Source organism: Ambystoma mexicanum, chromosome 8 (genome assembly GCF_040938575.1).
Source record: "Ambystoma mexicanum isolate Mex_15411 chromosome 8, UKY_AmexF1_1, whole genome shotgun sequence".
NCBI lineage: Eukaryota > Metazoa > Chordata > Amphibia > Caudata > Ambystomatidae > Ambystoma > Ambystoma mexicanum.
In genome coordinates, this window is record NC_090929.1 from 992858478 (window position 1) to 992883398 (window position 24921).

The 24921-nt window shown below is 51.1% G+C and overlaps 1 protein-coding gene across 1 annotated transcript in view; it reads right to left on the minus strand.

Annotated features, from left to right (window-relative positions):
- The window catches only part of VPS13D (vacuolar protein sorting 13 homolog D), a 3263180-nt gene that overhangs the window by 231938 nt on the left and 3006321 nt on the right, over positions 1 to 24921 (minus strand). The window contains exon 65 of the mRNA XM_069610908.1: positions 15027 to 15194. Within this exon, the coding sequence (XP_069467009.1) occupies positions 15027 to 15194 (168 nt within the window). The remainder of the gene's footprint in view (positions 1 to 15026; positions 15195 to 24921) is intronic.

Genomic DNA, 24921 nt, shown 5'->3' on the forward strand with positions numbered 1-24921 from the left:
CCTGGGGTTGACTGCTCTGGTGAGGTTTGGGTTCACCAGGGACGGATCTATTCTTCGTTGGATGGATTTAAGGATAGGGATGGTCTGAGCGACCGGCCTCCTCTCTCCCACCAACTCTTCTGCGAAGTCCCTTTCCTCCTGTACACCGTGGGTGTCGATGTGAAAATGTTCTGCCGCGCGAGCGAGAACCTCATTAAGGAGGGGCTGGTTATCGACTGGCGAGTCGGTAACTGGGGCTTCGTTCTCTACCGGGGAATCTACTCTGTAAATTTCCTGCTCATCTTCTACCTCCTCCTGATCCTCATCATCCGCATAGTATTCCGTCCCGGTTTGTTCCTCCATAATTTCAAACTCCTGGTCCCCCACAGGGAATGGAGTAGAGTAAGGCTGCACCTCGAAGGGTTCAGGTCTTTCGAACCGGGGCTTTTTACTTAGGGGGATAGGATCAGTGGAACCTGAGGGTGTGGCCCCCTGAGGGTCATACAAGAGGAAATGCTCTGGATTCTTGTCGTAGAAATCAGCCAAGGAAGACATCCTTGACATGACCCTGTCTATGTCTTCACTGGACCATTCTTTGGAACAGGGGATGACTTTAGTAGGCAATTTAGGGGACTTATCAAGGGTACCCTTGCTGGATGTTGATCTCTCAGTAGACTTGTATTTGTCTGTCTGCTTAGGGGGGAAGGATGGTCGTACAGGAGTGGAAGAATGTGCTTTCTGCTGTTTCCCCCCCTCCCCGTGCGTGGAAAAATGTTTTCCCTGTCCCTTGGAGGCCCCGGAGACTTTCGACGCCTGGCGTCGAGGATCGGGAGAGGTATCTGTGTTTTTCGAGCGTGGGGCCTCGCTGGTGTTAACTGCGGGCTCCGTCTCTTGGAGCGCGGCCTGGGGGTGGAAGTTGTCTTCGTCCTTCGACGATCGAACTTCCGTTAGTCTAGGGAGCGAGGCACTCTTGGCAAGAGTGGATGATTGCCTTGCGTCATGAGGCGATCTCGATCGAGAGCGCCCAGAGGACACCGAGTCGGACCGTTCTATCTGTGCCTCTTTCTGAGAAGTCGACGTCGTCGAGGTTCGGTTGGACTTAGTGTGCTTAGTGTGTGTAGGGTGTGTAGCGCTTGCGTCACCGGGGGTCTTCCCCATAGCCGCCCTGCCGGACGACCTTCCGAGGTCGGGGACCTGCGCTTGGCTGTCTTTCGACGCCGTAATGCCCTCGCCGTCCGAAAGTACGGCGTCGCTGCCATCGCTGAAGGCGCCCTCCGCTGCCATGGCCGCCTGCCTGGCGTGGTGGGCCCAACGCTTAGTCGAACGGTCCTTAAGTGTCTTAGGTTTAAACCTACTACACGCTCTGCAGTTCGCTTCGGGGTGGTCCCTCGGCAAGCAGAGATTGCACGAGGCGTGACTGTCGAGCCAAGGGTATTTGCGGTTGCACTTGGGGCAGAATTGGAAAGGGGTACCCTCCATACGCACCGAAAGGCAGCGGGCTGGTAAGTGTATGAAATATATAAGATAAGGTGTACCTATATACCAAGAGTGAAGAGTATGTACCACCCCCCACTCTCCCTACTTGCAGGGCCGAGGCCAGCGGCCTACCAGGCCCGGGCCGAGGCCAGCGGCCTACCAGGCCCGGGCCGAGGCCAGCGGCCTACCAGGCCCGGGCCGAGGCCAGCGGCCTACCAGGCCCAGATCCGTCGTGCGGCAGCCGACGGTCGATGTCTTCTCCAGCCGTCGTCGAGTGTCGAGGGTCGACGTTGGGGTGGGGAAGGATGTCAATAAAGAATTATAAATTTCAATTATTAGCAAAAGTATGGCTAAGGCCAGGGGACTCCGCAAGATGCTTCCGACCAGTATGGCGGAAAAAAACAATCTGAGGATCCTAGACGCGTGAGGGATCTTGGGTACAGTGGACGTCACACTAGGGATAGTATTACTGGCACGCCTGTGTCGACGCCCATTTTCGAGTTTCGAAAAACAAACTGTAATACTCCGCAGCTTCCACTAGATGTCGGCCTATGCACAGCATGTGATCTAAGCAGATTCCACAAGCCTCAGAAATATATATATAGCATAATATACTTGATACAGAAATATCTTTTTTCTATTTCATCGGTTTTGAACCATTTGGCCAAATACATTTTCAGAAATCTAAAACTTCTTCATGAAAATAGCGCCCATGGAATTAGTCACTTTTTCAAACATTTTATTGAAAAACGTGATTTCATTTTGTGTTGCTTGTTTAAACGGGGAGAGACGGAAATGCAAAATAGGGAGTAGTGCAATTTTCATTAACCTCACAATCAAATCAATGTGCACTGGAGGAGGGCGGGGCAATCTAGAACTACATAAAACAGAACAATTTAAACACGTGAAAATGAGTGAACACAAACCTACAATAAATTGACAAACGCGCGGAATTCTTTCCAACCTATGCGCTACCTCACACATGAACTGAAATTGCACTAGGCAAACTTCATGTACTTATTCACATGTCGATGTGGCGACCTAGATGATTTTTTCTCCTTTTTGTAACCTATTGATTGTAGAATTGTGCATTATGTGCATTATTTCAGCAAATCCCTTTCTTGGCTACACATGATTAAAGACTGGAAGCAGCGCGATCTTTGGTGCAATTGATACGTGTTGTTGTGTTTCTGCCCGATTACCTATGTTTGACAGGGAACCCTGTCTCTATATCTGCACTGCTGCCTGATGGGTTGGGAAGCATGTCGCTTCCTCACCTCTCGCCCTCCGCCCCCCGCCCCTCTCAACCCTCCAGGACCATATCGGCAGCGGTCTTGTGTTACAAGGGTGAGTGAGTGATCCCTGCAGGAGCTGTGCACTGTTTTCACACAAACAGAAGGCAGTCAAAAGTCCACTGCCTGAACTTGAGATGACCCCAACTGCAGCCACATCCAGTTCATCCAGAGGGTAACTGCGCTATAGCGAACAGAGGAATCATGTTTCACATAACCCCAAACCAAGATTTGATATTGAAAATAAAACACATATTTACAGGGCTATTATTGTGCACCGGTTTTACAATACGTCGGACTCACTTGAGTTCAATTAGAAATCTCACTTTTGAAAGTTAATAATCCAAATAATAATAATATCGTTTATCTGCGAAAACTTTACCAGTATATGATTTTTTCCACTCGTCCAGTCATTCGGGCATACTGGCTTTATCAATTATTTATTACTACTAGAAAAGCTTTCAGTCTAAATTAACGACTATGACGAGTATTAAAGTTATACAGAGGATTTTTTATTTAAATGTTAAATCAGAAATTCAAAGGGTATTCTGTCAACCAGTCCTGATCAGTCTGGGAATCCTAACGTCTAACCACCGAAAACTAGCCTGCGCAAGCCAATAAATTGCCACAAATTCACACACGCTTGTAAGAGGAAGGCCTGATCCAGTCAGCACAGAAACGGGGCTTGAGGTCAAGCGCCGGAGGGTCGGGCTATGGGTGCATCCATTGCTGTGCCTTAAATTTAAAGGGGAAATGCACTTATTTTGAGGGAAAAGGTTCCGGTCTCGTCCTTATGGAGGGACACCCATACAATATGGATGAAAGGGGATGGGACATGTTCGAAACATTTACAGACTTAACTGTAAGAAAGAAACAACCTCCCAGATAAAGTTCCTCCAGATTGAAACCATCTAGAGTTACAGATCAACTCTGTGTTCAATCTCGAGTACAATAACAACGCAGATGACAATTTAGAAAGAGCACACATCTTTCTAGACATTACAGACACTATAGACAAGATTAGCATTAGATTCATCTAAAGAAATAGGAAGTCAATGGGCCTCATTACAAGTAGGGCGGTAAGGGTTAACGGTCACCGGTAACGAGACAGGTGCTGTTAAACCCTTACTGCCCTACTACGAGTTCCCTTTGCTGGTCCTTCCTTAACGCCTGCTTAAGGAACGCTTTTAGCAGGCGTTAAGGATGGGACCCGCAAAGAGACTTTAGAGCTAATAACAGTATTGTAATTTACGGTACCGTTATTAGCGCCTTCCCCATTCCCATTGAGCCCTATGGGGGCTCAAATGGGAATGGGGAAGGGCCCTGGTGAATGAGGAATTACCGGTCCCGCCAACCTTGCAATGGACCGGTAATTGCTCCATTCATCAGGGCGGTATCGGAACGAGTTTGGAGGCAGCCATGCCGCAAATAGCGGCGCGGTTACCTCCAAACACAGAATGAGGCCCAATGGAATTAAAAGAACAGCTCTAAGCTAGGCCGCCTCCTTCCTCAGTGGTAGAACCAAAACCACCATCATGGCTACATTGAAATTCCCGTCTTGCCTGCTGTGCACCCAAAGGATCCACACTATCGGAACTCCTTTTCAACCTCTACATGTCACCCCTAATTGGCCTCATCAACTACTGTTGTGTCCCCTGCCACAAACGCACACAACACACAAATAATTGGTCATCAAACGTCCAAACATAAAATCATGCCTCAAAGACGCTGATGCATACAGGCCAGAATGTATCAAAGATTAGCACAGTGGAAGGGGGCGCTGGCCAATCAGGATGCTCGGAACACGGCCTGTATTGTATGGTACAATCCCACGTTCCGAGCAGCTTAGGTTCTGCTCGTCAGCACGCCCTTCCCTTCCCTAATGCTCCTTCCCTTCCCCTTCACCTCTCATAACCCATGTAGTTTCCTATGTGGTTGCAAAGAGTGTGTAATTTTTTTATTTTTTATAAGAGAAACTTAAATTGGTGCGCGGCCCTGTGCCACGCCAAGGTTTTCCCCGGTCCATTTTCAATGTTGATGACGTCAGTTATCGACATTGAAAATGGACTTGGGAACCACGGCACGGTACAGGCCAGGCAGCAAGGACGTTTCTCGTATTTTTTTTTAACTCCACACCATTAGCACCCGCAAAGGGTACTACACTGTGGCGGTGGATCGATCCTGCCGGTAACGGCACTATGCCCATTTTAAGGGACCCTTGCTTCGCTCGGGCCCTTAACTTGGGTGGCTGGTCGTTACCAGCAGAGTCGGCCTGCCGCCACAGGTTATATCACCCCATAATACATGGTTGTGATCTCAATCTTGGATGCAGAAAGCTTCTAAAATATTGTATACTAGTTATCTACATGGATTTAGGGAAGGAGTGGGTTATGTTGAGCAAGTCCTTAATCTCAACCTCATTGTGAAAAAATACACATGGTGCCCCATGCTTAGGCTTTTTGAAGCTAAACTCTGCCTTGGATTGCATGAAGGAATGAGTTACTTACCTACAACTCCTGTTTTCCAGAATTGATATCTTTCATAGATTCACATGCTGTATGAATATTCCCTGTCGTCAGGTTTGGAATCATCAGTAAAATAGAGCAGTTTATTTCTAAAACTGAAACTTCAGTGACTTTATGCTCTAGTATATTAGTATTTTGGGTCATATTGCTCATAGCCAATAGAAAGCTCTACCTTTGGAGGCCATCTTCAGATGTGGCATAGCGCACACAAGTGGCGATATGAGCCAAGAAAAAGCTAAGCGGAGGGGAATAGTGGGGGGGGGTCACATTTGAATCTATGAAAGATTGCAGGAGAACAGGAGTTTACAGGTAAGTAACTTATTCCTTCTCTAGCATGGGATCTTTCATAGATTCACAGGCTGTACAAATATGAAAGCAGTACCACATAACCATAACAGGTGGAGGCAAGCTCTTTGTAGAAACACTTACCATAGGAGACACTGACCTTATACAAACCGGTCCAGCAGAACCGCCAGGCCGACAATGGACTCAGCCGTGGAATCCCTGTTGAAACATTACAGATCTCCAGGTTGCGGCCCTTCAGATGCCCAGCAGGGGAACCCCGGAGAGGAGTTGTGGCGGCAACGGCCCTTGTAGATTGAGCTCTGGGTTTGCCAGGGAGAGACCTGCCAGCCTGTTGATGACAGGAGATGCAGGATAAATACCACCAGGCAACTGACCATTTGGAAAGTGAGTTTCACATTCCAGAGGGACTTAAAGTCACATAGAGCTGAGAGTTCTTCTGGAACGACTTTATGCATTCGACGTAATACTTCAAAGCACGCACTACATCTAGAGAATGCAAAGAGCATTCCGGAGGTGAAGAAGTGGAGCCAAAGAAAACAGGTAGCACCATTGGCTCATTGAGGTGAAAGACTGAAGTAACCTTAGGCTCAAACGATGGGTTAGTGTGTAGCAGCAACTTTGACTTGTGGAACACCAGGTAGGGGTCTTTTCAGGAAAAAGCCTGAATCTCGCCCAAACGTGTAGCCGACATGATGGTTGGTGACCAGTAGAGCAGTCTTACAGGACAGGAACTTGAACAAAGCCTTAAGCATAAGCTCGAAAGGAGGTCTCAGGAGTTTGGAGAGGATGAAATTCAGCTCCCAAACCGGGTTGACCACCAGATCGTTGGGAAGGAACGAATCGGGCCCCTGATTAATTCTTTGATCAAGTGGTGGGACCACAGATAAGATGTAGAAGAGGAGCAGGTGTAGTGTGAGATACCGTGAGGTGCACTTTGATGGAGGACTGCGCCAGGTCAGACTTAGCCAAGCATAGCAGATACAGTATGACGTCCTTAGGCTGAATGCTGAAAGGGTCAAGGCCCTGTGCTGTACACGAGCAGGAAAAACATGCCCATTTACTCCAGTAACGGGAAAGCATGGAAAAAGCATGTGCTATAGCTAGAATGTGTTTGCAGTCTTGTGGCAGTGGGATATCGCAAAATTCTAGCAGTGTAGGAGCTAGGCCATCTGGTTCATGGAGGACTGGTCATGGTGTAAAACTATGCCGTCGCTCCTGGAAAGAAGATCGCACAGAAGAGGCAGCTTCAGTTGGTGGGGCAGCAGACAGGGCTAGGAGGTCTGAGTACCAGAGCTGTCTCGGCCAGGCAGAGGCCACTAAGATCAGTCTGCACTGATGTTGTCTGAAGACATTTAACACCCGAGCCACTAGGGGATCAGGGAAAAAGCGTATAGAAACTTCCCCCTCCGACGGGAATGTAAAAGCATCTCCCAGTCTCCCCAGATGAGGGAACCTGCTGGCAAAGGCTATGCACCTCTTGTCTGCGTGGGTTGCGAAAGAGGTCGATTTCTGGGGTGCCCCATCGATGGAAAATCCGACAGAGTTGGGACTCCTGGAGCTTCCATTCATGACAGGAGCAGAGTTCCCTGCCTACTCCAGTGCATAGTGCCACAGCGTCTGTGCTTCCATAGACAGCGAAAGACCTGGTGCCCCCCATTGCTTGCGGATATAAAGCATTGTAATGCTGTTGTCTGAAGACCCGGACCACCTGAACACCGAACTGACGAAGGACGACTTAGGCCCAAAACACTGTGCGAAGCTCCAGAAGATTGATATGAAGAGTCTTCTCCTCGTGTGTCCAGAGATCCCTGGTATGTATATCATCTGTATGTGGGTGTCCAAGCCCTTCAGGGAAGCGTCCGTTGTGACGGTGTCTTTACGTTGAGGCAGGTGAAAAGGAGCACTTTGGGTGAGATGAATTCGGACTGACCACCATCGCAGAGCATCCTTGAATTGCTGTGTTAGAGGGATCTTGTCCTCCCAGGAAATCGAGGCCTGTCGCCAGCGTGCATCAACTAACTCCTGGCTGGAGAGGCCGCATACAAAGCCATGTTGAAGAAGAGGAATGCACAAGGACACCGTCCCCAACAGGGACTTCAGGAGATTGACTGAGGCCTACGACCTCCGGGCGAGTAATAAGACTTTGGAAACAAGGGCTTGCACCCTCTTCTCCAAGTGATTGGTCATACCAGAACGTGTGTCTAATTGAGCCCCCAAATAGAGCGCTCGCTGAGACAAGTTCAGAAAAGATTTCAGAAAGTTTACAGAGAATCGTAGACTGTAAGCGTTGAATAGTCCTTGCGGTATGGCAGGTATATGATATGATCGGTTATTTATAACGTGCTTAATACCCAGAGGTTTCTAAGCGCCGACCCGGGGATCAAACCTGTGTTGCTCCGTGTCGTCTTGCTTCCAAGGCGAGCACGTTGCCCGTGAGCTATCCTCCCGAGACTAGCCAGAGGTAGCCAGAGAAAGGGACTTAGCCCATACTAGCCAGTTGTCGAGGTACGGAGGTCGAGGTACGGATAGACGTGTGCAACTGAGAGACAAAGGTGTGCAATCACCGGGGCCAGTCATTTGGTGAAAACCCTTGGGGCTTACCGAAGACCGAAGGGCATCGCCTTGAAATGGAAATGGCAATCCACTACTATGAAGCGCAGGTAGCGGCAGTGTTTACGATGAATCGGGATGTGGAAATGTGAATCCTTTAGTTCCAAGGATGCAGTGTGCCGAAAGAATGTGCTGTCTCTGTGTGAGCCTTGGTGTCATTCACTTTTTTGCCAAAGAGATGAACGCCATTAAAGGGCATGTCCACCATCTTTGCTTCGAAGGTGGTGGATATGAGCCAACCTTGTCTGCGTAAGATTGCACCGTTGTCAAGTTTTCTGAAGCTGGTGTCCGTGATGTCTACTGAGATGGAAATCGCATGGTCAGAAGCCACCTCCCACTCCAGAAGAAGGGCAAACGCCTCCTAATCCTTGTCGCCCAGAAGAACTTAAAAGAATCTGGCCCATCTAGAACCAAAGTTTTCTGACATACCTCAACAGAATGGCCTTTGCATTATCCGCCTTGATGGACGTAGAGGTTGACGAAATACGTGTTTCCCAAAGGCATCCAGATGCTTGCCCTCTTTGTCAGGGGCAACAGGGCAAGGTGAGGAGGGGTTAGAGAAACGTTTGCAGGCTTCTGCAGACACTACTGAGTCAGGGCTAGGCTGTGACCTAAGGCACGTGGCTGCGGAATCCAGAACCTGTGTTTTATGCTAAATCTCTCCTTCTTTGGAGAGGCCAAGGAAAGTTTGGTCATGGTCAACAGGCACTGGAACGGCAACAACTGACTTCCTGGGTTGCTTGGGCCGCTGGTAGAGAACTGCCTCCTCCTTTTGCTTCTCGGGAACCAAGCCAAACATCTTTGTAGCCCTTGACATTTGGGCATGTAAGGATCGCTGCCTCAGCTGATCATCGGAGCATTTCTTGCTTGCTCCCTCCTACCTCCCTGCAACATGCCTGGATGCTGTGTTTCTCTCATGTAACATCGTGGAGTCAGGTAGGAGGTTGGAAGACCTTCAGAAATAGGCATCTTCATTGTCTACGATCCTTGTGGGATTTTGTTTGTGTTATCTCAGAAAAAAGAAAAAAAAAAGATTGAAAAATGGTGCTTTTATTTTTTACTTGCTGTCCAAAACGAAATAACAATGAAAGCGTTCCACTTATTAAAGTGAGCACGCTTCCCTGCAAATCTTGTGCTTGGCCACAGTACTTGAGGCCTGTTTGCCTGGGCCTGCAGTCATCTTTTGTTTCTTTTGCCATCTTGTGGCACCTTCCAAGATGGCCATCGCCTTTCTGCACCGGTGAATGCCTGCTACCTAACTGCTTTTTCTTCCGGGCATCTCTCTGCTGTAATTGGTGCTTTGATTGCTGAAGTGGCGTATTGGGTGACCGGCAGGCTTTAGCCGGCCTTCTCATTCAAAAGTCCACTTTCTAAGGCCCTGTCTGCTACTTTGGTTCTTTCTGCACCCTGGCACCAGACCTTTCAATAATGTTGTCACCACACTCTTCTAAGAAGTATGGACCGCCTTGACATTCTCACCTCGGTAACCATGGGCTAGTTCCCTCCTTTCGGGACTCCCTTCTACCCCCTTTTGACTCTCACTCTCCCTCTGCTTATTTCTCCCATGTTCACGCTCTGAAACACTTGTGTATGAGCACGATATAAATAAAATATCAATATCAATTCACACTCTGAATTGCATTGCGTTTTTGATCCTTTGCTTGCATCTAAACTCAATTGTAAACTCACTTCTTGCTGTTTCTGCTTTTTGTTTAAAAGTCAAATTTTGCTGTTTTTTCTTTTGATGTAAGAGTCAAGTCTTGCTGTACTCTGCTAACTTGTTTGGCACTTTGCTTGTAATTGTTGCTTCTCTGTAACTTGCTGGCCCTGTGACTTCACCAATCTCTTTGTTCCATTCTTACCTATCTTTCACCACCCCGCCTTTCTCCCTCCTTTTCACTCTACCACTGACATTGCGCTTTCTGTTTCTCGTATCTTTTCCAACTGCTTCTCCATTGACTATCCTTCCGTTCTCACTAAGTCTGGTAGGAAGAAGTTCAAAAAGGATATCTTGGCCTCCAACCCTGGTCTCCCTATTGCTGACACCTATTCCAGCGCTTCCGCCAGACAGACACACACCGACATCATCTTTGTCGTTCCTTCGACAGATCTATGGACTCTTCATATGATCTCTGTGCTCTGTCCTGTCTCCAGCTCTCCCATTGATGGTGGCACCCAATGGGAAGCTCTCATGGCTCCCTTAGAGTCCTATAAAGTCCTCAATAATGTCTACCTTAATGGCACCTTCATGGTGCAAGGCTCTCAGGCAAATCTCCTCCCATTTGACAGGCGATTCCCTCGCCCCATCATCCCCTTTCCTTTCATCGCCTGCTGTCCCCTCTTCACCCCCCTTGGCTAACTTGCCCTCTCTTCCCTCCTCCTCTGCTCCACCTCGGGCTCCTTCTTCACCTCCGTAGGGCTTACCTCTGATTTGTACCCCTTCCCGGAAGGTCTTTAAGGCTGGCAACATCCTTCATCTTGCCACCCTCAACTCCCACTCTGCTGTCAAACACTCCTCTGAAATCTGCCACCTCCAGGAAGAACTTGACCTTGATGTCCTCGGTCGTACCAAGACATGGTTCATGGCCAGCTCTGTCACAAGCTTTGACACTCTCCTCCCTGATGGCTACAAGATCCTCTCTGCAACCAGATCCACCCAATCCGGAGGGGGCGGCGGGGAGACCTGATCTTTCCCGAGTGGATCCCTACCTCTATCATTCCCACGCAGACATACTCCTCCTTTGAATGCCTTGTCTGCAGGCTCTCTCTCTCTCTTAGCCACTCTCTTAATGTGGCTACTAACTACCAGCCACCTGGTCAGATCACCTCTTTTCTCTCCGAGTGGGCAGACCTCTCCTCCTCCCTCCTGGCCTCAACCTCTCAACTCCTCTTTCTTGGTGACTTCAATATCCATCTCGACACTCTCTGTTCCTCCTCTGTACTCTTCCGTGACCTCTGTGACTCCCTCTCCCTTTCTATCCTCCCCTCTGGCCCGACTCACACTGCAGGGCACACAATTGATGTCTTGATGTCCTCTGACCTCCCCTTCTCCATCCCTCTGACCTCTCCTCTCTCCTGGAGCGATCACTCCGTCCTCTCCTCTCATCTCACCTCTCCCTCTCTGCCCCCCAGGCCAAGTCTACCCCAACACAGCCACCTACCTTCTCAGACATCCGGCCCATGAAGTGTGTCTCATTGGAAGCTTTCGCTGCCACCTTCTCTCCCCCCTCTCCACCTCTGACTGACTCACATCCTGACATAGCCATGTCTATACACTACTCTTCTATTTCCGATACTCTTGATGCTCTTTCCCCAGTCATGAGGATCTGTTTGACGCCCAAAGCCAAGTGCAATTATCGGTATGACTCTGACCTAGCTACACTTAAACGTAGGTGTAGGGCGGCTGAGAGGAAATGGTGGGCTTCTTTTTCATCCTCTGACAAACTGGCCTGTCGCCTGCTCCAAAGGCAATAACGACTCTATGTCCACACCAAGAAGAGAGCCCACATTCAAGCCTGTGTCTCTGCGGCATCCAACAACTCGGCCAACCTCTTTAAAATCTGCATGGAGCTGGCCAACCCTGCTGCAGTATCTACCTCCCACCCCCCCGTCACCTCCCAGGCCCTTTGCACAGCCCTTGCCTCTCACTTCATCTCAAAAACCCAAGACATCCTGTCCACCCTCTCCTCCCTCCTTCTTTGAACTCTGACCCTCCTTCAGCCACCCCCACCCTCTTTCTCCTACTGTCCTCTTTTCTCCCCCGACGAAGTCGCTAGACAAGTCCGATCTATGAAAGTCTCATGAAAATAGGTTCATCCTTGTTCTTCTAAAACCATAAAGAACAACATTGACATCCTCGTTCCTGCCCTGGCCGATTTCTGCAACCTCTCCTTTGCCCCAGGAGCCTTCGCTTGCCCTCAGAAGCACTCTCTTGTGCATACTCTTCTCAAGAAACCCACAGCTGATCCTTCTTGCCAGGCTAACTATTGCTATACTCTTTTTCTGGGTAAACTCCTGGAAAAGCTGTCCATCTCTCAGCTTAACCTACACTCTGATTCTGTTGGCTGCCTCCACGACCATCAGTCTGGCTTTAGAGCTGCCAGAAGCACGGAAACTGCTCCCCTGAACATCCGTGAAGATTTGCTCTCCAGCCTTGACTCGAACATTCCCTCTGTCCTCATCCTGCTCGATCTCTCTTCTGCTCAAATTTCCAGTGTTATGCTGACAACACAACTCATTTTCAGGCCTCCCTCGGCCACCTCTTCTTCTCTCATCTCCGACTGCCTATCTGCCATTCAGGATTGGTGTGCCGCCAACGATCTCTGCCTGACTGCCAGCAAGACTGAGATCCTCCTTATCGGCTCACCTTCGCCCTCCTTTCCTGTAACTCTCTGGCCAGCCTCCCTTGTCCCTCCTCCTACCCCCACCTGTGAGGCCAAGAACCTTGTGGTAATCTACGACTCCACGCTTTCCTTCTCTGCCCACATCTATGATGTCTCAAAAAAGTCAAACTTCCTACTGCACCTCCTCAGAGGTATTCTGCCTTTCTTCTCCTTCCCCAAGAAGCTCACAGTTTCTTGAGCCCTGGTTCTTTCACGGTTGGACTAATGCAATAGCCTCTTTCTAAATATACCTGCCTCTACTCTCGCCCTGTGCAACTTATCCAGAACAGGACTGTAATACTTGTCCTTTGCCTCAAGCCCTGGCATTGTATCTCCCCAGCCCTGAAATCTCTTCACTGGCTCCCAGTGGCTGCAAGGATTAAATGCAAGACCTTTTGCAATGTCCACAAGGCTTTCTAGGGCCTGGGTCAAAAATAACTTCAGCTGTCCCTCCGTAAATACCTTCCCTCCTGAGCTCTTCGATCCTCCACCTTCAACTCCCTCATGGTCAGCTGTTTTTGTAAGAAACGAGCTGGGGGTAGATCTCTGTCTTCGGCTGGGGTCTCCCTCTGGACAGCCTCCCTGCCACTCTGAAACTTGAGGAGAACCTCCTCTGGTTCCAGAAGCACCTCAAAACCTTCCTCTTTGCTTCTGCCTGTCTCCCCTGTTGATCTGTTCGGTCTTGGCACCGTGCACCTGGCCTCCCTCTGTTTTAGGGCAAAGGTACCTGCTCACCCTGCCAACACCCTGCACTGCCTCTGGGCAATCCCTTGCACTGGGGTCTGTATCTGTAACCTTACAGCCACCCCCTTTTTTCTTTTTCTGCACTTATTCAGACACACCCTGTCTGCTGCCTTATTTCTAACACTTGCCACTTCACTTGCTGGCTGTACTACCACTTTTTGTTATTTATTTATTTATGTTTTATTCATTTATTTTTGCTCAGCACTTATCATCCCTCCCCCCTCCATTGCACTTACCCCTCTTCCTGGCGGATGCACTTGCGCGTTCTCAATGTCACTGGGCCTAGTAAGATCGTTGTTTTTGTTCTCCCTTGTTCCCCTCCCTTGCCTCATTGCGCTCTGAAACACTTGTGCAGGAGTGCGATACAAATAAAATATCAATATCTAATTTCGTTTGGGAGAGAATCACGGAAAGGAACATGAACTGGTTCAACATCACCTGGCACCAGGTTGTTGAACTCATCCATAACGGTGGTGTGTGTGGAAGCATCTCATCATCTTCAGATTGAGTGTCCGTAAGATTATACACAGTGGCAGGCAGCAGCTGGTCCACTGGAGGACAAGGAAGTGCATTGCCTGATCCACACGGGTCCTAGGATGGTCCAGGTAGCCTCTGCTGCAGCTTAGACACTAAGGGCTGCTACATGCTTAGAATGTCCATGGAGATGTCTCTAGGCAGCTCCCATGGAGGGGGGCTGTCTTGGTGGAGGGCCAACTGGAATGGAAGGAGGCAGCCCACAGATGCTGGCACTGCCTTAGTGAGAGGCCTGGGGTACTTAGGACCAGACTACGAAGTCCCCAACTCCACAGTGTCTGTTTCTCCCTCAGAGAAAATCCCTACTGGCTTATTGAGGTCAGTATCCTGAAGTATCTGTTCAGACAAGGTTGCCAACAAGCTTGGTATAGCCGTGGTGATGTTTGGGGCCAGTGGAAACAGGCGTGGAGGCCTGGGTGGAGCAGCGAGGGCCGATGGTGGTTGCAGGGACCCCTCTGTAGACAGAGAGGAGGTGATGATCATTGTCAAGGCCTGCAATGGGTGATATGGAACTGGGGCAGACGTTGACATCGATGACAGGGTGGACGACTTTGTTTTGTGTACCGGGGTCGTGGCTAGCAGCACCCAGGCTGCCCTGAACATGGGCTTGCACCAGACAATACAGACCGTGTTCCGAGCATCCAGATTGGTAAGCAACCCCTTCCAGGGTGCTAATGAGTGATATGGCACAGAAGTAGAGATGCATTCATGTTAAGTTCTAAAGAGCATGACACACAAAAAAGATTTGCAAAAACAGCGGTGTTAGATCTGATGCACCTCCTTTTCTATGCTGGCTCTCTAAAAACAGCCAGACTTGACCCATCAGGGGGTGGAGGGGATGAAATATTTTACAGTTTTAAAAATAAAAATGTCAATTGCTATTTTGTGTCTTTAAAGTTGTGGGTGGGTATTATTCAAGCACAAACACCAATCTATATATTTTTGCAAATAGTAACGTACAGTTATTAATTTAAAGAGCAATCACTGTATAGTCATGATAGGGCCTGTGTTTTGCTGGGCAGCATGAATCATACAAAATGCATTTAACAAATAACTTACAAGAACCAACAAGTAAGAAGCCAACCAAAGAAGAATCCCGGCATAATGTATGTAGAAGAGGTTTCTTTAAACATCTATAAAGCACTCAAATCATTAACAGAAATACGTAACAAAATTACCTTTGCAGCTGAGTTGGATACTCCATGAGTGACATTTCTTATTAGACCCCCAACATTTCCATATTTGATGAGTCCAGAAACTCCTTCTGACACATCATTTAAGAGCCCCATTGGATTGCCAAGGAAATCCACAGATCCTAGAATCTTTGCTGCTTGGCTCAGTAGTTCCTTACAAATGAGATGAAAAAAGACTGTTAAAAGATACATCATTTTGCATTAAGCTATAACTAGTGTTAGTGTGCTCATTCAGTAATTGTTTTTAAAAAGTGGGCTTTGGCACAAACTGATTTGCACAAGACCCTCTAATTCAGGATGAGTACCACATAGGACCAAGGTAAAAATGGTTTCCTGGCTCATAGATCGTAGGCCTTTCGAGAATACATTTGTACACATTCCTCCTCATCAGTGCTTGTATAAACACAACGCCACAGCCAATAGAGTTAAGAATAAAACAATTCAAATCCAAATAAGGAGTCAGGAACAAAGAATCAACAAAAAACTTGAAACTAAAGTACAGGTTCACTTCAACTGTATTATATGCAAAAGGAAAACGGGTGATTAGTTTAACTGGGTTCACAAGTGGGGTTTAGAGATAAAGGCAACTGGATCAGGTTTCCCTTAGAACCTTGGTCTTCAGTCCTCCTAAACGAATCTGCCTTCCTAATGGCAACAGTCACTCACAGACTCTGGGGTTTATAGTGCCCCACATGTATTTCTAGGCTTCTAATAAAATCTTTCTATGCTCTTGTACTTTAGGATGTGGCATTGGTCCTCTGGAACTTGCCACTCACCTTGCACCACCATCACTGGTGCCTTGTGTCATCTCTCAGGGGTAAGGCATCTACTTTCACAGGCATGGTAGCCCTGCGATTAGTAATGGGGCGTGAGGGGAGCTGAAGCAGTTGTAATTCCATCTGGAGATGGAAGCCTTTGATAAGGCCTTTCTGTAATTCACAGGTCCAAAATCAGAACAGCTGAGAGGTCTTCCACAAGCTTTGTGTGTGCCACATAAAACCTCAAGACACAAGCAACGTCCAGCAAATGCAGTGTCCTTTCCACTGGAAGAAGACAGGCAACACCAAAGGCTCAGTGAGGTGGAACTCCGCCAGCACTTTTGGCATAAAGGTGGGGTGTGTACGCAGCATCATTCTTGAAGCGTGGAAGGACAAGTACAGCTGCTTGCACTACAGGGCCTGGATCTCCCGACCAACCTGGCTGAGGTGATGGCCTCGAGGGAAGCCATCTTCCACAATAGAAACTTGAGCGGGGCCTGATGCATCAGCTCAATGCATGCCCCCATGAGCGTAGTCAAAACACATTGAGCTCCTAAGCCAGGGCATGAGCTTTCACCAGCAAAAAAGTCCTGAAGAGTCCTTCGACAAACTCCTTGACGAGTCTGTTGCGACCACAGAGAAGGCCTACCAGGCACCCTGGTGTAAAGGGATATGGCAGCCAGGTGCACCTTGATGGAGGCATGAGCTAGTCCAGCAATGGAGAAGGAAAGCAGGTATGGCAAGCGCTGCAGGGCCGTAATACGCAGAGGGGTAATCTTCTGAGCCCGGCACCACACAGAAAAATGCTTCCACTTAAAAAAAAAAATGATCACTCGTAGCAGGAGTGGGAACGGAAGAAAAGCATATAGAAGAGTCCCTCCCACGGGAACGAGAATGCATCCCCATGCTCCTCGGTGATGGGAAGCTGTTGGCGAACTTCTGACAATTGGAATTAGCCGCCGTCGCGAAAAGGTGAATCTGGGGTTGACCCCATTCATAGAATAGAAAATCCACTGGTCCTGGCAAGAACATAGTTCACTGCTGAGCTAGTCTTCGATGGTGTTTTTGGTGCCCGCCAGGTGAAAGGACACGAAAAACATGTCCTCCCTAATGGCCCAGTGCCACAGATCCTGGGCCTCCCTGGAGAGAGCCAAATAGCGCATCCCACCCTGCTTCCGGATGTAGAACATGGTGGTGGTGTTGTCCGTGAAGATCCTCACCACCTTTACTGCTCATCGATGGCAGGCAAGACTTGAGGGGCCAGAAGACGGGCCGAAGCTCCAGGACGTTGATGTGAAGGGTCTTTTCTTCTGGCAGCCAGAGGCTGCTGGTGTGCAACTGTCCAGTATGAGCTCCCCAACCTTCCAGAGAAGCACCCCTGGTGACTGTCACCTGGAAAGGAAGGAATTGGAATGGGGACCCTTGCATGAGATGAGAGCACATGCCCCACCACTGCATTGCTCGTCGGAACTCCTCGTTGAGCATCTAGGACCCCGAGACTTTCAGCCGCCCCACATCCAGAAACTCACTGAGAGGCCTCATCTGTAGTCTGCAAAGGAGGGCGAGCTTGATGAAGGAGGACATGATGCCCAACAGCGACTTGACAGCTTGCACGGTAGCTGACGGCACCAACTACAGGTGCTGCACCTTCCCTAGGATGGCTACCACCCTCTCTTCTAAGAGAGCCATCAGGCAAGCCACTGTGTTGAGTATTGCCCCCAGAAGGAACAAGTTACTTACCTGTAACTGTTGTTCTCCAGCATGGGTCTGGCATAATAATAAATAATAATAATAATAATTCACATGTTCATGAATATTCCCCGTCGTCAGGATGGGAATTCTCGGTAAAGAAAAAATCAGTTTCAGTTTCGTTTCTGTTCTGTCTTTCTTAGTAGTAACCAATCACTGATCTCTGGGTCATACTGCCCCCAGCCAATGACTGCCCTCTCCCTAAGCCCCGCCTCTGGCAGCCATCCTCAGATTTGGTGGCACACGAAGTGGCAGTATGACCAAGTGAAGAGCCGCAGAGGGGTAGGCGGGAGGGTTCGCATGTGAGTAAGTAACTTGTTCCTTCTCCAGCATGGGGTCTGACATGGATTCACATGCTCATGAATAAAAGAATACATAGCAGTACACACATGCACAACCACGGGAGGTGGCAAAGGCTCAACATTAAGCATTACATCCAAAACTCAACATTAAGCAATTCTTACCTCCTCACCAGGCTCACCTTAGGCGAACAGGTTGCGCAGCACTGCTTGGCCGACCCGGGTCGCCTCCCTGGAGTCCCAATCGACACAGTAGAATCTTGTGAAGGTGTGCGTCGACCTCCACGTAGCAGCCCTGCAGATGTCCAGCAGGGGCACACCAGACAGGAACGCCGTGGTAGCAGCGATCGCTCCGGTCGAATGGGCTCTCGGACGGCCGGGCAGCGGTCGGTTTGCCAACCAGTGACAGTGCATGATGCAGCCGGAGAGCCATCTGGAAATGGAAGTCTTCGAGAGAGCCTTCCCTTGATTTACAGACCCAAAGTTCAAAAACAGCTGTGACGTCTTCCAAAAACTCTTTGTGCGGTCCACGTAGAACTTCAGCGCTCTAGCTACATCCAGCGAGTGCTTAGTCCTCTCGGCCGGAGACGAAGGCGACGGGAAGAAAACTGGTAACACCAAGGGCTCGTTGAGGTGGAAGTCCGACGGCACCTTGGGCATGAAGGAGGGGTGCGTCCTCAGCACCACCCTTGTGTCATGAAAAGTGAAGTATGGAGGCTTGCAAGATAGGGCCTGGATCTCTCCCACTCGTCGTGCGGAGGTGATGGCCATGAGGAACGCTGTCTTCCATGACAGGAACTTCAAAGGCGCCAAATGCATAGGCTCGAATGGGGCCCCCAAGAGCCTGGTCAGCACCACATTAAGCTCCCACGCCGGGGCAGGAGCCTTCACCGGCGGGAACGATCGGAATAGTCCCTTCATAAATTCCTTCACCAGACGATGAGACCACAAGGACACCCGTCCCGTAGTCCTGGTATATCGGGATATGGCAGCCAGATGTATTTTGATGGAGGCGTGACCCAGTCCAGCTTTGGCCAGCGACAGTAGGTACGGCAGTACTTGAGGGGCCGTAATCCGCAGAGGGTTAATCTTCTGTGCACGGCACCCGACAGAGAACCTCTTCACTTATAACCGTAACACTTTTTTGCAAGAACCTCTCTGCAGTCAGCCGGGATATCGTACCCTCCAAACTCTAGTGCTACAGGATCCAGGCCTGCAAGTTCAGCGACTCCGGGTCGTGATGAAGAATGGCGCCTCCTTCTCTGGAGAGAAGATCCGCGTCCGCCGGCAGCTTGACTGGTGGGGACGTTGACAAGTCCAGAATGTCCGGGAACCAGATCTGCCTCGGCCACGCCGGTGCAACGAGGATCATTCTGCACCTGGACTTCTTGAGCTGGTTGATGAGACGCAGCAGCAACGGAGGGAACGCGTACAGAAACAGGCCATCCCAAGGGAACGAGAAAGCAACGCCCATGCTCCTCGGCTGCGGGAACCTGCTGGCGAACCTCTGGCACTTGGAGTTCGTCGCTGTCGCGAAAAGGTTGATCCGGGGTTTGCCCCATCATCAAAAGAGCTGATCCACCTGGTCCTGACGTAGTTCCCACTCGTGGCACGAGCGCAGCTCCCTCCTGAGTGAGTCGGGGATGGTGTTTTTTACTCCTGCCAAGTGGAAGTGAACCAGAAACATCCCCTGGGCGACGGCCCAGTGCCACAGATCCTGGGCCTCCTTGGATAGGGCTGGGGATCTGGTGCCTCCCTGCTTCCGTATGTAGAACATCGTGGTGGTGTTGTCGGTGAAGATCCTCACCACTTTGTCCTTGAGGGACGGAAGGAACGACGTGAGCGCCCAGAACACTGCTCGGAGCTCCAGAATGTTGATGTGGAGAGACCTCTCCTCCGGGAGCCAAAGGCCTCTTGTGTGGAGATCTCCGGTGTAGGCGCCCCAACCCTCCAGCGAGGCGTCAGTCGTCACCGTCCTCTGAAACGCCGGGGTCTGAAAGTCCGTGCCTGTAGTGAGGTGCGCAGGGATACCCCACCATAGGATCGCCCGACGGAACTCCTCGTCGAGAGGGATCCTGTCTTCGAAGCAGCCTGTCGCCTGAAACCAGCGGGCGTCGAGGAACTCCTGTAGCGGACGCATCCGAAGTCTGCAAAGGGGTACAAGGTAGATGCAAGAGGACATCATCCCAAGGAGGGACTTGATGGACCTCACCCTGGCCACGTCCGTGGCTAGCAGGCGCCGCACCTTGCCCAGAATGGCCTTCGTCCTCTCCTCCGACGGGGAGGCCAATTGCCCCACTGTATAGAGCTTCGCTCCCAGAAACAGTGCCACTTGCGACGGAACCAGGGGGGATTTGGGGTAGTTGATGGCGAATCCCAGTTCCGTGAGCAGCCGGACGGTCGTCGATGTGTGTTCGACAGCAAGTTCTCTTATCCTTGCCAGTCATCCAGGTAGGGGTAGACGTGGATCCCCTGCAGGCGCAGCCGCGCCGCCACTGGTGCCAGGCACTTGGTGAATACCCTGGGTGCCGACTTTAATCTCAACGGCAGGGCTTTGAATTGGTAGTGGCGTCCCTGAACCACGAACCTGAGAAACTTTCTGTGTCCTTTTAGAATGGGGATGTGGAAGTAAGCATCCTCCAGGTTCAACGACGATAGGAGGTCGCCCTCCTCCAGCTGTCCCAGCACGTGCTGGAGGGTGACCATTCTGAATTTCTGCACCTTGATGTACTTGTTTAACCGACGCAGGTCCAGGATGGGGCGCCAACCGCCTGTCTTCTTTCTGACGAGGAAGTACCTTGAGTACACTCCGGAGCCCCGGAGCCTCCTGGGGACGAGCTCGATGGCACCTTTGAGCATCGCCCTTACCTCCAACAGCAGTTGAGGAACGTGATTCTCCTTCCTGGCCACGGGAGGAATGCGAGAACACTTCTTTTGGAATTCCAGCGAGTGCCCGTTGGCCAGGGTGTCCAGCACCCAACGGTCGGTGGCGATGGACTCCCACACGCTGACGAACTTCGTCAGCTGGCCTCCCACCGGGGTCGCTTCGGTGGGGGCCCGACGCCACGACCGGTTCAGTCTTGCTTGGAGGAGGCCTTGCCGCCTTGGCCTCCTTGACGACGACAGCGGGATCCCCCTGGCTTGCCGCGACCTCTGTAGGCCTCCTGGGACGAGGAGCGGGCCGCCTGGCGGTATGTAGAAGAGCCACCGCTGGATCCCTTGGAGGCACCCTGTCTGCCTCCGGAGCTCCGAAAGGGCTGTCGTCGTTGAAGTACCCCTAGGGCCCGGGCCGTCTCCGAGTTTGTCTTGATGGCCTGGAGGGACTCGTCCACCATCTTCCCAAAAAGGTTGTTGCCGTCGAACGGCATATCCAACACTCTGGTCTGGACGTCCTGGCGAAAGTCCGTCGCCTTGAGCCATCTTCGTCATCGGAGGCAAACCCCGTTGCCCAGTTGGCGAAATCCGGTATCGGCAATGTCCGTTGCCACCGTTATGGCGTGATCCGATGCCACCTCTCCTTCCTGCAGAATTTGTAGGGCCTCCGCCCTCTTGTCGTCCGGTAGGAAGTCTAGCAGGGGAGCTATCTTGAACCAAAGCTCCCTGTCGTAGCGGGCCACGATCGCTAAGGCATTGGCCGCCTTAATCTTCGCCGCCGACGAGATGACTCGTCGTCCCATGGAGTCCAACTTCTTGCCCTCGCTGTCCGGCGGGGAAGAGGAAGTTGAAGCCGCCTACCCTCTGCTTTCTTCTTGGCCGCTGCTGAGACGATAGAGTCCGGCGTGGGCTGGGCCCTGAGGCATAAGGGGCAGCATTGGGGACTCGGTACTTCTTCTCGTACCTGTCCCTCTTGGCAGGTGCCGTGGAAGGGTTCTTGAGGATATCCAGCCCCTCGTCCCAGATGTCGTCGAACAACGGCACCGTGAGGACCGTCTTCCTCTTGGCCTCTCGTCGTTGGTAAAGAAACCCTTCCTTTTTCTGTTCCTCAGGGCAGAGCTGGAAGAGCTCGGATGCCCTGGTTATCATGGCGTGAAAGGAGCCAATTTCGTCGGGTGGAGAAGCCCGAGGGGGGGGGGGGGTGGGTGATGACGGGATGTCCGTTGTGTCATCGCCGCCGTCTCCGTCGCCGTATCCTCTCTAGGGTCCGGCGAGGGGGATGAGTCCACAGGCCTCGTGGGCACGAAGGGAGGAGCAGGGTGTACTCTCCTCCGCTTGTTCGGAGGGCTTCCCGACGGGCCTGGTTCTGGATCCTCCGTCGGGGTCCGTGGTAATCTCGTCCTTATCGTAGTACATAAGGATTGGATCGCCAACAAAATGGCCGCCAAGCTATCCTGGCGCTCGGGTAATGGCTGCGACGGACGGGATGGCTGCTCCACTGGGCCCCCGTTCGTCGCTATCTTCGATCACATCAGCGGGAACTGTCCACTGGGATCGAACCTTCTCGAACTTCTCGTTGAGGCCTATGAACCTCTCGTTGAGGCCTTTCCCGGTTTCCACCAGATCCTCCTCAGAGGCTGATTCCGAGTCTGTAATGGCCAACGGCCCCCCCCTCTTTTTCTGCCGGGGTCTCCACAGGGGTCTTAACGATGGGCTGGAAAGAGGATTCCCTCCGCGGTGGCAGGGATACTCTGGGCCCAGAGGCTGTTTCCACTGGCGTAGTCTCAGCCGGCTTTGCCAGGGTCGCAGCGACCACTTCAATAGAGGCCTTTGCCGGCTGAATCAAAGCCCTCACCACCTTAGGTGCGTCCTGGGCCTTCGCCTTGGGGGGAGGGTCAGCGCCTCGCTCCCCCTCGGGTCCCTTCGAGATCGACCGGGGCCGCTCCAGCAGCTTACCCGGGTTCTCGGACTTCCTCTTCCCCGAACCAGAGCGCTGGCTCGTGGTTGAACGTGCCGGGGAAGTCATGCCCTGCCTGGCAGCCGAAGAGCCTGACCTTTCGGCGCTCCCGGTGCCCGCGGACTCGCGGTACTTGCTGTTGGGCCCCCGTCGCCGGGGCACCCTCACAGGACTTAGAAGCCCGCTCAGACTTTTTCTTCGCCTTCTCACCTGCTGTGCCCTTCTCCAGCCAGGCGGCGAGGCGGGAACGACGATCTTGTTTGGTCTGTTCCGAAGGTTCTTGCAGTCTTTCTCCACGTGCGTCTTGTCCTCATGAAGGCAGTAGAGACATCGCGAATGCTCATCCTCCTTCAAAACATTTTGTAATCCGCATCCAGGGCAGCACCTGAACAGCTTGGATCCGGGCGTCGAGCTTCCCTTGTCCTGGGCCACGTCCGTTGAGGTAGGCCGCAGATCTTCCGGAATCCTCCAAGAAGCGTAAACTCGACAAAAACTTCACCCTTGAGGGGCGTAGAAGAATTCCGAAACGGGTCCCCGTTATCGGAAGTAGAAACGGTGGAGCTTGAGGCTCGATTAAACCGAAAAAATTAGAAAATCTCCTGAAAAAGCACGAAAACGCAGCAAAAACTTGAGAGCTAAAGCACGAGGACTCCCAACACTTGAGCGTGCGGTTAAGATCTGAGGATGGCTGCAAGAGGCGGGGCTTAGGGAGAGGGCAGTCATTAGCTGGGGGCAGTATGACCCAGAGATCAGTGATTGGTTACTACTAAGAAAGACGATCAGAAACGAAACTGATACTGATTTTTTCTTTACCGAGGATTCCCAGCCTGACGACGGGGAATATTCATGAGCATGTGAATCCATGCCAGACCCCATGCTGGAGAAACTGAGCTTTCTGCAATGACTCCCAGCAGGACTTTGGATAATTTATGGAGAATCCCAGATCCGTCAGCAGATGAATGGTCCTTACTGTGTGCTGCCTTGCCAGAGCATGGGAGTGGGATGGAACTAGCTAATCATCCAGTATGGACGATTGTCTATAGACGTGGATGCCCTTGAGATGCAGATGTACCGCCACCGGAGCCAAGCACATCGAGAAGACCATTAGACCAATTTCAAGCTGAAGGGAAGTGCCTTGAACTGATAGTGACGCCCCTGGGCCACGAACAGCAGAACTTGCAGTGCTTCCGATGAATGGAGTTGTGGAAGTAGGCCTACTCCAGGTCCAGAGACTCCAGGAAGTCACCTTCCCCCAGTTGGCCGAGCACGTGCTGCAATGTGACCATCCTGAACTTCTGGGATTTGAGGTACTTGTTGAGGCGTCGCAGGCCCAGGATCGGCCTACACCCTCCCGTCTTCTTTCGGACCATAAAGTATCTGGAGTACACCTTAGTGGTGGCTGGGAAACGGATTATATCCCCCCCCCCCCGCTTTTTAACAATTTTATTTTAATTCTGGGCACAGCGAGTTACAGTAATGGCTTTAATGTAGTGGTAGCCTTTTCACTCTATCCCCAATTTTCCCATGTCTCTCCCCCTTAACGCCGGCCCAGATTCTTGTTTCCATTCTTCTAGGTCTGTTCTCCCAGTCGGCTCTTCTCTCTGTAACTAAGTTCGTAGGGTGAGTCTCGCCTGCTGTGTTTGGAAGGTCTGGGCTGGGAAGATCTTGTGATATTCCAGGACTAGGTCCCAGCAATCTGTGAAGTGGTGTAATGTCCCTTCTTTGGCGGCAGTGACCTTTTCGACTACTAGGATGTCCCAGATCTTGACCCACCATAGTGGGAGTAGGGGGCCCTCTCTAGCTTTCCTTCTGTGGGCGAGTGAGATTGTAGCCGCTAGTAGGAGCTGCTATCTCCCCCTTTTTTAACATGTCCTGGACCGCTGGCTGCAGCTGCGGCACATGCTGTTGTTGTCTAGCTACAGGACGAATACGAGGACACCTGCGTTGAAATTTTAAGGTGTGCCCCTGTCCGAGAGCGTCCAGCACCCATCTGTCGGCCTGTTTAAGTGCTGGTGCTGTCCTGCGCTGCCGTATGCCTGTGACCGGCCTCTGTATGCCTCCTGCGTCCTCTGTATGCCTCCTGCGTCATGGAGCGGGAAGGCTGCCGATAAGGAGTGGTGTAGCCCTTGGCGGCTGACACCTGCGTTTCAAAACCTCTCTATCCACACTCGCGCCCTAACTCGTCAGGGTCCTTCTCGGGCATCCATCAACTCCAGGTGCATTACCACATTTTAGGTCGTATA